The following is a 13,652-nucleotide window of genomic DNA, read 5'->3' as shown; positions in this document are numbered from 1 at the left end:
TCAGAATTAAACACTGTGCTCTTAAAACTTCATTTGATCAGTAAAAATATTAAAACTTGAAAGGCAAAATATATATTATGATATTTAATTTTTAATAAAAACAAATGGGAATTCTAAATCTAAAATAGAAGATTTTTTTTTCTTAACCATTTCTATTATTTGTTTTTAGAAGTTAAGTGAACTTTAAATTTAAAGTTATCTTATATTCCTGTCATTCCTTTATGTTTGAATCTAGTACAGAAGGAAGGTGTCAAAAGAAATGAAACTCTACTGAGTGTCTAGGGAATGTAAATATTTCTCTTTCTCTGCCCCAAGGATTTGTTTGCCCACATTTTGACAGTCCATGAAATCTTTGACACTGAGACCTGTCAAATATTAACAACTTTGCCTCTGCCAAACGGACTCATCATTCAGATTTTTATCTTCAAAAAACCAAAACCAAAAAAAAAGAAACCCCCATTAAAAAAGTTTTATGTCACTATTCAACTCAAAATAGTAAATGATTTTTTCAAACCTCTCCTTCTTTTCGCTGTGAATTTTGTAGTCAATGCTGAAATTTGTTTAAAGAAGTACTGAAAATCACCCTTCCAACAAACAGTCTGATTTTAGTTGTCTGAAAATAACTTACTAGTTTTAAGAAACATAGGAACTTGATAGGGAAAATTAAAAAAAAAAACAAAACTAATTTTATATAACAATGATTATGATCTATTTTTGAAAAATAACTCAGTTTTAACCTTAGTCAGCTTCTGTTGGAGAAGGCAATGGCACCCCATTCCAGTACTCTTGCCTGGAAAATCCCATCGACGGAGGAGCCTGGTAGGCTGCAATCCATGGGGTCACTAAGAGTCGGGCACAACTGAGCGACTTCACTTTCGCTTTTCCCTTTCATGCATTGGAGAAGGAAATGGCAACCCACTCCAGTGTTCTTGCCTGGAGAATCCCAGGGACGAGGGAGCCTGGTGGGCTGCCGTCTCTGGGGTTGCACAGAGTCGGACACGACTGAAGCGACTCAGCAGCAGCTTCTGTTGTTACACAGGTTTATAATATCTCAAGAATTCAGTACTTCAAACTGGTTTGCTTGTCACATGCTTTTTCTCAATGGTAATATAGACTTTCTTCAAGCACCACTTATTTTTTTTTTACTCTATTCTTCAAGAGCATGCATGCTTATCATTTCCAAACTCCTTAAAACACTTTTTTTGTCAATTTACCCCAACCTAATCATTTCAGGGGCTTCCCAGGTGGTGCTCAAGGTGAAGAACCTGCCTTTTGCAGGACACTTGAGACATGGGTTCAATCTCTGGATTGGGAAGATCCCCTGGAGGAGGGCATGGCAACACACTCTGGTATTCTTGCCTGGAGAATCCCATGGACAGAGTTCATAGGGTTGCAGAGTTGGACATGACTGAAGTGACTTAGCACATGCATACAATCTTCATTTCAGATCACTAATAATGTATGTATCTCTGTTATAGGAGAGTGACTCCACTTAGTTGGTCCACATACACTTCACTAAGCCTTAGTTTCTGCACTTTCCAAAGTGTTCCCTTGGTGAATTCTCTCCTCTGCTATGAACCAAGGTCTTCTCCATATTTCTAGTTTAATGCGGGGTACCTTCCTAGATTTTACATTTACTCTATTTTTATCTAAATTTCACTCACATTTTCAATAAAGGCATATGAATCTGACAGTATTTGTAAGTTTCTGCCTTACAAAAATGTTAATTTTATTAAATTCAACTTATAGAAGTAAATATTTAGTTGTACTTATGCTACTGTTGCAGTGTTAATCACTCAGTCATGTCCGACTCTTTGTGACCCCATGGACTGTAGCCTGCCAGGCTCCTGTGTCCCTGGGATTCTCAAGGCAAGAATACTGGAGTGGGTTGCCATTTTCTTCATCAACGGATTTTCCTGACTCAGGGATTGAACCCAGGTCTACCTGCATTGCAGGCAGATTCTTTACCATCTGAGCCACCAGGGAAGCCCTTATGCTATATTGTTTTATAAATAGTCTCTTGGAGTGAGATGTACACACTCGAGAACTATCATCAGTTTCTTTTCTCAAAGGTTAACAATGTACTTGTTGCCTTAGCAACAGGATACACATTTAATAAGTTTTATTTTTAAAAGATATTCCCATTGTGATTATATTCTAAAATATTTCTATGAAACACATATTGGTTGTTAAATTTACGTTGTCTCATGAAATTAAAACTTAACTAAATCAACCAACAACATAATTTAAACAGATTTTTTCAGGAAATTAAAAGCAAAAGAAAGATAAGCTTCAAAGACAAAATAATACACAGCCTTCCTTCTCTCCCCTCCATAAATGAATCTTTTACTCAGGTGACTCTCCCACTAAAGCTGTGCAAGCTCAGCATCATTACTTTTATTAAAGAAATATCCTTTTCCGGCCTCTATTAGGTCCAGAGAATTTAAATGAAAAAGAAAAAGCAATTCTTCAAAATGAAGACAAAAGAAAATTAGTTGAACCACTGCTGCTGCTGCTGCTAAGTCACATCAGTCGTGTCCGACTCTGTGTGACCCATAGACAGCAGCCCACCAGGCTCCCCCGTCCCTGGGATTCTCCAGGCAAGAACACTGGAGTGGGTTGCCATTTCCTTCTCCAATGCATGAAAGTGAAAAGTGAAAGTGAAGTCGCTCAGTCATGTCCGACTCTTAGCGACCCCATGGACTGCAGACTACCAGGCTCCTCCATCCATGGGATTTTCCAGGCAAGAGTACTGGAGTGGGGTGCCATTGCCAGTAATTATTGTGGTAATTTGTGGTAATAATCGTGAAAACTCAGCAACCATGTTTTTTAGAACTGTAAAAGTTTCTTCTTATGAGCCATTACCTACATGTTCCCATAAAATGAATATTAATGTATTAAATCCTTTTTGTTTAAGTAGTATAACACCTACATCTTGATTTGACATGTCCCAATAAGGTCTCTCTCCATAAGACATAACTTCCCACATGACTATTCCATAGCTCCATACGTCGCTGGCTGATGTGAATTTCCGGTATTGGATGGCTTCAGGTGCTGTCCACCTTACTGGAATTTTTCCACCCTGTATTAAAAGAAATTGACATTTTAGATATATATAATGACATATAAATCATTTATAGTAGAACTATAAGGCTAAGCTAAATGCCTGTGTATTTGGTTGACAACTCAGCAGTATCAGGTCTGTTCATCTTGAATTTCTCCAAGTGTATTTAAAGTTACTAACTTGCTTTTTAAATGTCATGGTTAAGTTTTAAATTCTAAGGCAAATCAATTATAAACTTATGTGGTTGTATGGCCAGAGTCTAGTCAAAAAGACAATGACAAATGAGGTAAAATAACTACTAAAATGGAAAGAAATATTGGAATAATAGTATACAAGTCAATCCCCATATATTTTCCTTTTTTCTAATCTTGCAAACTTACAAGAATTAGCATAGTTAATATTTTCTTAAAATCTTGATTAAAAAGTGGGATTATAGTTTTCTGCTACAACTATGACCACTATTAACCAAATGCTGTAATGTATATTATATATATAAGCATCCCAATATGAAATAAGCTATTGACATTCTTATCATTACTTCTCCTCTTAGTCTATATGAAGACTGTAAAAGCGATGATGATTCTTCCAAAAGGAAAAAAAAGTCACAACTAACAAAGGTAGAGATCAATTTGCCTCTTTTCTCCTGTTTCGTTTTGTATTATTAAGCCCTGCTTTCTTGGTAGGAAAATTGGCAGGAATATGAAGAGGTGCAATAATAGACTTTTTCTTACAGTCGTTGTATAGACAGCTTCGGGATCATCCTCTATAACCCGGGACAGGCCAAAATCTGACACTTTACAAACAAGATTGCTGTTGACAAGAATATTGCGAGCTGCAAGGTCCCTGTGAACATATCCCATATCAGCCAAATATCTCATTCCAGCAGCAATTCCTCTCAGCATTCCTACTAACTGAATGACTGTAAATTGCCCATCGTGTTTCTACAGGAAGACAAAAATGAAAGTCCAGTTAACCATACTTTGAAAAGAGAAAAAAATTACCATGAAAAATGTCTGCACACAAGTGATTTTCTGTCATATAAGAGGAATTACTACTTAATTTTCTACATAATACAGACATCTGTGAAAAACAACAGGTGCTGATTTAACTTGAAAGTCAAATAATATAAAATAGAGTTCTAGTAATCATTTATTTATATTGATATGTAACTGGTATTAATTAATAGCTTCAAAGCACGCAAATCCAAAAGTATATGCTAATTTTTAAGTCAAAGTTAGGGAAAGTGAAAGTGAAAGTCACTCAGTCCTGTCCAACTCTTTGTGACCCCACAGACTATACAGTCTATGGAATTCTCCAGGCCACGATACCGGAGTGGGTAGCCTTTCCCTTCTCCAGAGGATCTTCCGAACCCAAGGATTGAATCCAGGTCTCCCACATTGCAGGCAGATTCTTTACCAGCTGAGCCACAAGTGAAGCCCAAGAATACTGGAGTGGGTAGCCTATCTCTTCTTCAGCAGAAACCCAGGAATCGAACCAGGGTCTCCTGCATTGCAGACAGATTCTTTACCAACTGGGCTGTCAGGGAAGCCCCAAAATAAAAGCACAGATCATCAGGAAGTTAGGGAATGAAATATTAAAAAAATAGCCCTGACAGCTAAGCATTTTACCCACTTGCTAAAAATTTACATAAATAGTCTAAACATATATAAAAAGGATGAAGACATATATATTAGATTTTTTTATCCAAATGGTAAAAAAAAGGAAGGGTGAAAAAATCTTTGAGTAAAAATGGAGAGAAATTAAGAGGTAGAAAGGGATTGTACCAGCTGACTGTTTTCATCTTCTACTTTTCATTGTGCTGTAGGTAGGAATATTACTTGCAACAAAGATTCCCTGAGGTAGATGTGCTAATAAATGGGATTGAGAACTCTTTGCAACCAACTGGCCACCATATATTTCTAACTTATTTTTAACCCACAGATTTCTCCAGTTGAATTCCAAATACGATGCAAGCTGACAGCGGTTTGTATAGATGAATTTGCTAAGTGATGCTTTCTTCTAGAAAGTTGACAGCTATGCATATTAACAAGACACAGCACATCAAAATCCCCTTAATGCTTATTAATCTGGATTGAATGTTCCATTCTAGATCATGTATGATCTCTGCATGTTCTCTTCCTCTTACTATTTTCTCTTCGCCCTTTGAAAAAAGGTTAACACCTCTTCATGTTCTTAGATGAAAAGTCTGAACATAAAAATATGTATGTTTTACATTCAGAACTTATTATTTATTAAAAATAACATACTTTAAAATGTCAATAATTCTTTATTTTAAGCTTGATGTTCATATAACACTATTAGTAGAAATGGTTCCATAGAGTAGAGTCCTACCAACATTGAATGGTTATCTCACTTTTTCTCTGTATTACCTCTGTATTTCATTTATAATTGTAAATTTGAAAAAGTAAAATGCTACTCTGCAGCAAGTATTCCAATTACAGGGCTTCCAGTATCCTCAGTATTTGTGGTAATATATCAATGGAAACTATTTTTAAATGACATTATATCGCTTAAATGCTCAAAAAATCTTCCTCAATCCAGTCTTAAGACTTTTTAAAGCTGTTTTTCAAAGACAATTTTGTGACCTGTTCAAGTTTCTACTGTTCACATTTTATACTGCAAAGAAAAGTTCAGAAAATTACATTGGTAACAGGTATAGTATATTTAGAATGGGAGAATAATTTTGTTACCTACCCTGAGAAATGCATCTAGGGCTCCATTTTCCATGAATTCTATTACAATCATGACTGGCTTCCCTAAAATTAAAAAAAAAAAAATATATATATATATATCTATATATAATTAAAAAAAAAGTTGTAATGTAAACTTCCGATTTATTCTGTTTCTCACCCCAGATAAAATATCTAGTGCTCTTTTGAAAGACTGACTGGGTGAGTGGTGAGTATTTCTAACATTTCTAGTGCTGCTGCCAAACACAGAATCATTAACTGTCTGTTTGGAACATAGTCATGATTGATAAAATTAAACAATAAAAGTCAATGTGTTCTTCTGACTCCTGTTTTGTGAACAAAACTCAGAGAAAAGGACACTTTACAGAAAATGGAAAGACTAAACTGTACTACATTTATGACTTTTGAAGATAAATGAAAATATCTGTCACTCCATCTATCTATCAAATTTATTCTTTAATTCTCAACCCTCATTCATTTATCCACTTTTTGTCTGAGATGGTAGCACAAAAGAAAATTATTTTAGTCAGTTACACATCCAAAGAAAAACTCATGAAAAATATGCAGTGTATTTACAATTTGATTTTTTAGTATCTGTGAAATAACACTGATTTCTGACAGTCCATTTGCTAAATGAAATACACTGTCAATATGTACCTCTTGTAACAACCCCTTCCAAATGGACAACATTTGGGTGGTCAAATTGCCCCATGATGCTGGCTTCACATAAAAAGTCTCTCCTTTGCTTTTCCGTGTAACCAACTTTCAGGGTTTTTATGGCTACTGCAACATCTCTTTTCCCTGGGAGTTTCAAACGACCACTGCAGACTTCTCCAAATTCTCCTAAAGTAACAGAACAGGCAGGTGTATTTTAATTACAGAAATATCTCCTCTCTCAGAGTAACTGCATTAAATTCTTTAAAAGCACTTTTCAACTTTTTTAAACTGTTACACAAACTACTATTTTTTTAACTGGCTTAACAAAAACTCTTTCAGAAACACCATTTAGGTTTGAAATACACTGCAAAATGTACACTGTTTACTGGAGTATAAGGGCACATTAGCAAATTATACATATTGCTATTGTTTTCATGACTTGAAACACCAATATTTCTGAAAGATTTAAAAATCTGGAATTCATATGTACCTAAGTTTGCTAGATGTAAAGGATTTCATCCAAAAATGTACAATTACTGTGAAGATACATTGTACACATAGAAAATAATTTTCCTTTTAAATAATTAATACATATTAATTTTCTACATGAAATTAAACAGTACAACAGCTACAAATATAACAAAAAATAATAAAAATGAACACAGCAGGAAGATGATAAATCAAGTCAGTGGATGTATATTCCAGCAATATTCACAACATTCTAATTATTTTAAATATAAATTCATTTATTGGATGGGCCAGAACTATTATGAAATAGCTTACAATAGAACAATATCTTAAAAATCTGACAAGAGACAAAAGATACACAATTCTCTGCACCACATGCTTCTTTTTCACTTTTTTTTTGTAAGATTTCATAAACAAGTACAGGCTCATTGCTTCCAACATTTCAGGTAAATGCAAAGGTTCTATACTTGAGGTATAATTATTTGCCTGTCATTATGATGTATGACTTTCGATCTTGGCTAAATGGAACAGCTGAACAAGGAAGCTACAACAGCCTTACCTGCGCCAATCACACGCTCAATTTTAATACAGGAGGCATCTAGCTCCTTGGCGAATTGATGGACAGCTCTATTTGGGTCCTCATAGGTTTCAGGGTCAATGTAGGTTTTGGTGCCTGGAAATTTAACTGTAATGATGTAAGAAAGCATGACTGTGATGAAGCAAAGCACTTATTGTGCAGTCAGCCCAGGAATTTCATTATGCAGAGTGCTCCTTGGAACAGTGAACTTGCTTCCACATCACCTGATTCACAGCAGTTTTAACAGACTACTTCAGTCTGCAGGCGTATAGGTATTATCTGCAAGCTTCTATAGGTAACATAGGATCCAGTTCATAGGTGACTAACTGAATTGCTTTTCCAGTAAATCAACAAAAGACAGCACCAAAATTCTCTGACATGACTCTTATCAGACTGGAGATTTAATTAAATTCATTGCTATCATGGCATAGTTCAAGCCATATTGAGGTTTGTAATGGACTTGGAAACACATTTGTAAATCTATCAGTCAGTCAATCAATCAAATTAATACACTGGGAAAAGAAGACATTTCATTTACAGGTAGCCTACTACACTGACAGTAATATTAAAAACATTTAGACATCTTACTTATTCTTTTGATTTATTTTTTTAAAGACCAACCACCGTTGACATATACATAAAATTAATACAAGCTGTGAGGGACTGCTATCACAAAACCAGAGAGAAATCTACTAAAGACACAGTTTCTTCTTCACCTTGAAGGGCAATAGAAGCCAAATGTACAAAGTGCAGAATAAAGTTAGAAAATTTACAATATTCCTGGGATCTGCTAACCATGTATGACAGCAATTTGAAAGAGGAATGGTTTATATGAACTTTCAATTATAAGGCTCTGGAAGTTCTTAACTGCTATGAGGAGGTAGCCAATACACCTCAGAAAAGGTAGTCAAGATTCAAACAACATAGAATCATCTTAAAAGTTAAAATTGTCTTAAAACGCACCCAGAAGCATGCAGGTAACAGATAATGCTATGTCAACTTTAAATCAATTACAATAATGTATTCCAAATCTAATCATTTGGTTAAAGACAAAGATAAGATAGATAGGCATATATTTGGTTATATTAATGCAATGAAAATAATTACACTATATCCTCAAAAAAAACTTTATTGTTTTTTAACAAAGCCACTGAACAATCTTTTCATTAAATCTTACTATTTGGAGAACAATATATTTCTTTATGTATTACACTGTAGCCTAACTGTGCTTATGTCATCACATCAACTTGAAATTATATTTTTAAAATAAACACATAACAAACAAAAAGAAGCAGAATGTATAAAGGAAAAATGGGATTTAAAAATCTTGATTTATTCTGTTGTAGTTGATTGTTTATCCAAAATTGATTGTCTTAAACAATTACTGTTGCAGTTTATAAAACTGACAGATGCTCATTTGTTACTAAAGCTGAACATGAGAAAAAAAAACACAAGAAGAAAAGAGAGAGGGGATAGAAAGAGAAAAGAGAGAAAAAGGAGTACAGGGAAGAGAGGGGGAAGAGAAAAAGAGAGAAGGGAAGAAAACAATAGGTTAACCTCCTAGATTGGCAGGCAGATGGAGAATGAGCCATCTTCTCCTTTTTATTTTTTCTTTCATTTTTTTTTTTTTTTTGGTTTGATTTTGCGATAAGGGAGCTAGATTGGAGGTAACCTTCTGCATCTCAAACGGGTCTCTGATGGTTCTTTATTCAAGATGTCACAAAACATTTTGACAGGCCAGAGCAATTTTGGCATAAAAACATGAAATACTGCCCAGCTTGGATTCGAAGACATTGTTAGAAGAAATGGTAGGAGGAAACAAAACGTAAATTGGAATTGGTTCACTAAACTCCTCCATTGTGTTTATATCTTTAAATGTAGCACTTGGGGCCATGGAGAGTGGAGGGCACCTGGTACAAATGACTGGACATTCTATTAAATTCAGTGCTCTAAAAGCTAGTTAAACGGTTGCTTTCAAGTTTCTGTAAAAATTCAATCCGGTGGCTTAGCACCTAAGAAAATTGTCTGTATACTAAAGGAATAAAAGGACACCAACTTGTAAATAGCTGGTGACCACAGTGTTGTACTTTATGTACTATAAATACAGTCATAAAATCAAATAAAATGCCTGGTTCTCATCAAATGACAAGAAAAGATATCCTTGTAAAAAGGGTGATTCAAAAATATCAAGGATTTACCAAGATAGGATATCTTAAGTGTATTTCTTTCATTATTCGTTTAAAAATGGATGTTTTAAAATAAGAACAATTTTGACACAGTTTCTGAATATTTTGGTTTGTTGCTTATCTTGATTTAAGAGTGTGAGCTTTTTGTGTTGTAATATCTCATTTACATCTCTCATGAATGTTAAATATCTTAAAACCACCACTGATATTTTGCTCTAGAGATGAAAACTTTATATACACAACAAGTTCCAGTTTATCTTTTCTATGTTAGCAGGTAAAACATGCAGCTTTATTTTTTCTAATTACAAACTGGATGTCAAATGTGAAAAAAGGGAATGACATCAAAATATTAAAAGTGAATGATGACAGTTAGGCAGAAAGCTATACAACATGTCTCAGGTAAGCCATGTTTTAATTTACCTTCAGCATTAACTTGCAAGCTAAAAGCAAATTAACTAAGAGGCAGCGTTTGATCATTTGGGGATGTCTTGGATATCTTCAATAAGCAAAGAAAAGTGACATACTGATTAAGGTATTATTAAATGATTCTTCCATCAAATTATTCACATATGGGTAGAATCTGGGATTCCAGGAACTATAGTCTTATGTTACTCTCTTCTATATATGTTTACTGTCATCTATATACAAACGACACAAAAATTAAGGCATTCAAGTTTTGATCCTCTCCTTCCTGTCTGGGGAAGTGTTAAAAGTATTCTCTCATGTCATGAAAGAGAAAAAAATATAACTTTCACTTTTTCTGCATATCCTCTAGCTATAAACAGCCTATGGTACTCTCATCACTGGGACTTGTCACAAAATCACTGCCAGTTAGCAAGAGGAAGCACCAGCATTAGGAGTATGTCAATAATCCCAGGAGAGGAGTCATAGAATCATGTGTGTTCAGCAATAATCAGGGGCAGATTTAAGTTTAGTGAGGCTTAAACCTTCTGCAATTTGGGATATTCTCTTTAAGGAAAAAGATTCTACACCCTAACTTGTTAGGACCCTTCCAGGGCCTTGAAAGGAGTCTGCGAAAACCAGGGGCCCTGAAACTTAATCATCATGATAAAGCCCCCTCTGGTCATAACTTTTACTATAATTTCTAGAGTCCTAATACCCTCCCTGCCTTCAGTGGTTCAAATTCTACAATTTCATCATTGATTTGAATATGTATTATATAAAGACACTTCTCTTTTGAAAACTAAAGTCAAGGGAACTGTTGGTTCAACAATTAATAACATGCTGAAGAAACTTAGGGATGATAATAGTGGTGTTCACATTGTGTTTTTTCAACCACACACTTCCTTGATTGATGCTACATCTTCCCATGACTTAAGAATCGGGACATGACAATATCTTCTTAGATACTGACACAAGAATTTGATGAGTAACACAAAAATAGATGTCATTCTTATGCCATTTATAGAAAATTTATCTACCTATGAGAAATTTTAGTAAAGAGTATGGTTACTAAGAAAAATTATACATAAAATTACTTTCAATGTTTTCAAGGATTAAAAATAGGAATACTGGATTTGGATAAGAGCATCATCCATTGGATTTTACTTTGGGTGCAAAAAGTCAACATTTACTCTCAAAGCTCTCAGGGTTTCACTTGCCATCCATGTGCAACAACAATAAGATTAATGCAGTTGAACATCTATTTTTTTTGGTTCCCTGAGCTATGTTCTGATATAATTTCTAAAATGAACTTTAAGAATCAGGTAGCTCAAATCCACAGGAAAACATCAGAGTACTGAATCCTATTATTACACTATTTGTGTCTCAAAATATCTACCTGTGATGGCCAGTTTATAGTAGATGGACAGAGAGAGGCTCCTTAGTCTAGTTTTTCATTACAGCATCACTCACTGGGTAGAAAAAAGGGCCTGTCCTTCTAACTTGAAATGAATTCCTGAGCTAGAACATGGGCGCATGCAACATTTAATGAATCATTATTAGCATGATATGAAACACTTGGGCAAAGATTGCAAAAGGAACAATTGTGACATAAAAGCTGCTGAATATCCTTTCAGTTATATTAAAATTTCTTATGAGAGATTACATTTCTGAATATATTTTTAAAGAATTCACATAATGTTTTCATTCTACATATTTGTTCAAATGCTTTAAAGCAACATTTTGAGCTCATGGTATATTTTCAAGCCTGATGCATCAGGAATTTATTCATGCCAATACTGACAATCAGATTTCTGTATTAACTGGGGTAAATAAATAAAGAAAAGCCAAACACTTACAATGAAAGTAAAGCTCTTCATCCCCTTCTTGGTCAGCTTTGCTATAACCACAGTGCCTGGAAAAAAATAAAATTTTGATGATCTCAATCAATAATCTAGTTTTGTGTATTTAAAATTCAGTATGATATATCTTAATTACTTAAGAACTTGCTAGTTAGAGCTATGAACAAAATACATAAACTTTATGTCCATAGTTCTGAACTCAATAATAATATAGCAATTCACATGATTTGAAAAATGCAAAGAATATAAAGTGTGAGACAGTGTGGAAGGGACCTATTTAACAGATTTATATTTACCAATGAGTGAATATTTGTTTATATTTTTTCCTGAAAAACAGCAACAACAGATTTTAAATGGCTTCCAGAAACCATTAACTAAAAAAGTAAATCTTTCCCCAGGTATCTCCTACATTTATTATAAAAATCGAACTCTAAAAAATAACTAATAAAGAGTCACCCAATAGAAATGACACTACTCATTCCTCTTCTAACCTTGGGAGAATGAAAATTTATTGACCTTTAGTGTTTCATATGAGACAAAGAATAACTGCATTTACTAGTTAACATTCTAAACTAAACAATAAGTAATAGGCTGACATAATTCTGAAAAATCAATACATTTTATGTTAGAGATTAGAACGAATTTGTGTTCTACCTTCTTCCAATGATGAAGCCAAAGACCATGAACACCAAAATGATAGTCCCGGCCACTGCAACCACAGCAATTATAATAACAGGATTCTGTTCACTTGAGACTGCCGTAGCTGTAAACAAACAAAAAAGAAGGCTCAATAAAATACTCAATACTATTCAACTTGAAAGATTAGGCAAAATCTTATAAGCAAGATATCTATGCTATTAAATTCACCTTTAACTTAAATAAATGTATTCTATTGTAACAAATTTAAATAAATCTTTATTTTTTACATTTTAAGTAAGTGGTAAGAACAATACTTTCATCTATTTTATATTCTTCAGCTAGGAAAGATCCCTGCAAAATGCCTTGTTGAATGGCAATCCCCTGCTTAATTGTTGGAAACTTAGTTATGATCCAAGAAATAAAGATTTTTCATTTACAATTGCTAGTAAATCCCCATTTTTCCCCTCAGTAAGGTACATGATCCCACTGTGTCTGTTTCCTGGTGTGTGAAAAAAACAAACAAACAAACCCAAATAACATACTCTCAGCATTTTTCAAAGTACCTTAAATGATTTATCTCTCACATCATCAATACAGAATAAGAATCATGATGTAATCATAGCAAATCAATATGAATTTATAATTCACCTTAATTCAGGAAAATAAACAGAATTACTTATATTAATTTGACAAAGTATGCAATGCACACATTTGAGAGTTTAAGATTACAGAGCAGCTAGGCTGTTTATGGAAGAGCCAACTTTCTGCAAGTACTGTAAAAAACATTTTAGCATTATCCAATTGTAGACACTTCCTGTACAAGACTAAGTGATTCTTCTATGCTCGTTAAGGCAAACCCGGCTGAATCTTTCTGAGAGTCTCTCTGGGAGCAGTATATGTTTACATGTCCTTTAAAGCAGCCTCTGATTCTTATTCTTCATCAAGTCACATGGCCTTCTCACTTGTATTTTTCCAAATTAGTGAAGTTTTACTTATCTGGCAATTCACAATTGTCATATTTTCCCCAGAATATTCTATTTTCAATACTAGTATAAACCTAATAAAATACCCAAATGGATACAAAAC

At 34.0% G+C, this 13,652-nt stretch overlaps 1 protein-coding gene across 6 annotated transcripts in view; it reads right to left on the bottom strand.

The window, feature by feature from the left end:
• Positions 1–13,652, bottom strand: part of EPHA7 (EPH receptor A7) — a 210,693-nt gene that overhangs the window by 17,944 nt on the left and 179,097 nt on the right. For 2 of the 6 annotated variants that reach the window (XM_024996777.2, XM_024996780.2), the window contains exons 8-14: positions 12,582–12,690; positions 11,925–11,980; positions 7,460–7,585; positions 6,433–6,618; positions 5,780–5,841; positions 3,796–4,005; positions 2,933–3,082 (exon numbers count right to left, since the gene is read on the bottom strand). In XM_024996777.2, the coding sequence (XP_024852545.1) occupies positions 2,933–3,082; positions 3,796–4,005; positions 5,780–5,841; positions 6,433–6,618; positions 7,460–7,585; positions 11,925–11,980; positions 12,582–12,690 (899 nt within the window). Of the gene's footprint in view, positions 1–2,932; positions 3,083–3,731; positions 4,006–5,779; positions 5,842–6,432; positions 6,619–7,459; positions 7,586–7,618; positions 8,907–11,924; positions 11,981–12,581; positions 12,691–13,652 lie in introns of those variants that run through there. The other 4 variants (XM_024996778.2, XM_059889796.1, NM_001192726.2 and 1 more) reach the window with 3 other exon arrangements.

This window comes from Bos taurus, chromosome 9 (assembly GCF_002263795.3).
Source record: "Bos taurus isolate L1 Dominette 01449 registration number 42190680 breed Hereford chromosome 9, ARS-UCD2.0, whole genome shotgun sequence".
Taxonomy (NCBI): Eukaryota; Metazoa; Chordata; class Mammalia; order Artiodactyla; family Bovidae; genus Bos; species Bos taurus.
The sequence above is the reverse complement of the archived record's forward strand: the minus strand, read 5'-3'. Positions and strand labels throughout refer to the sequence as shown.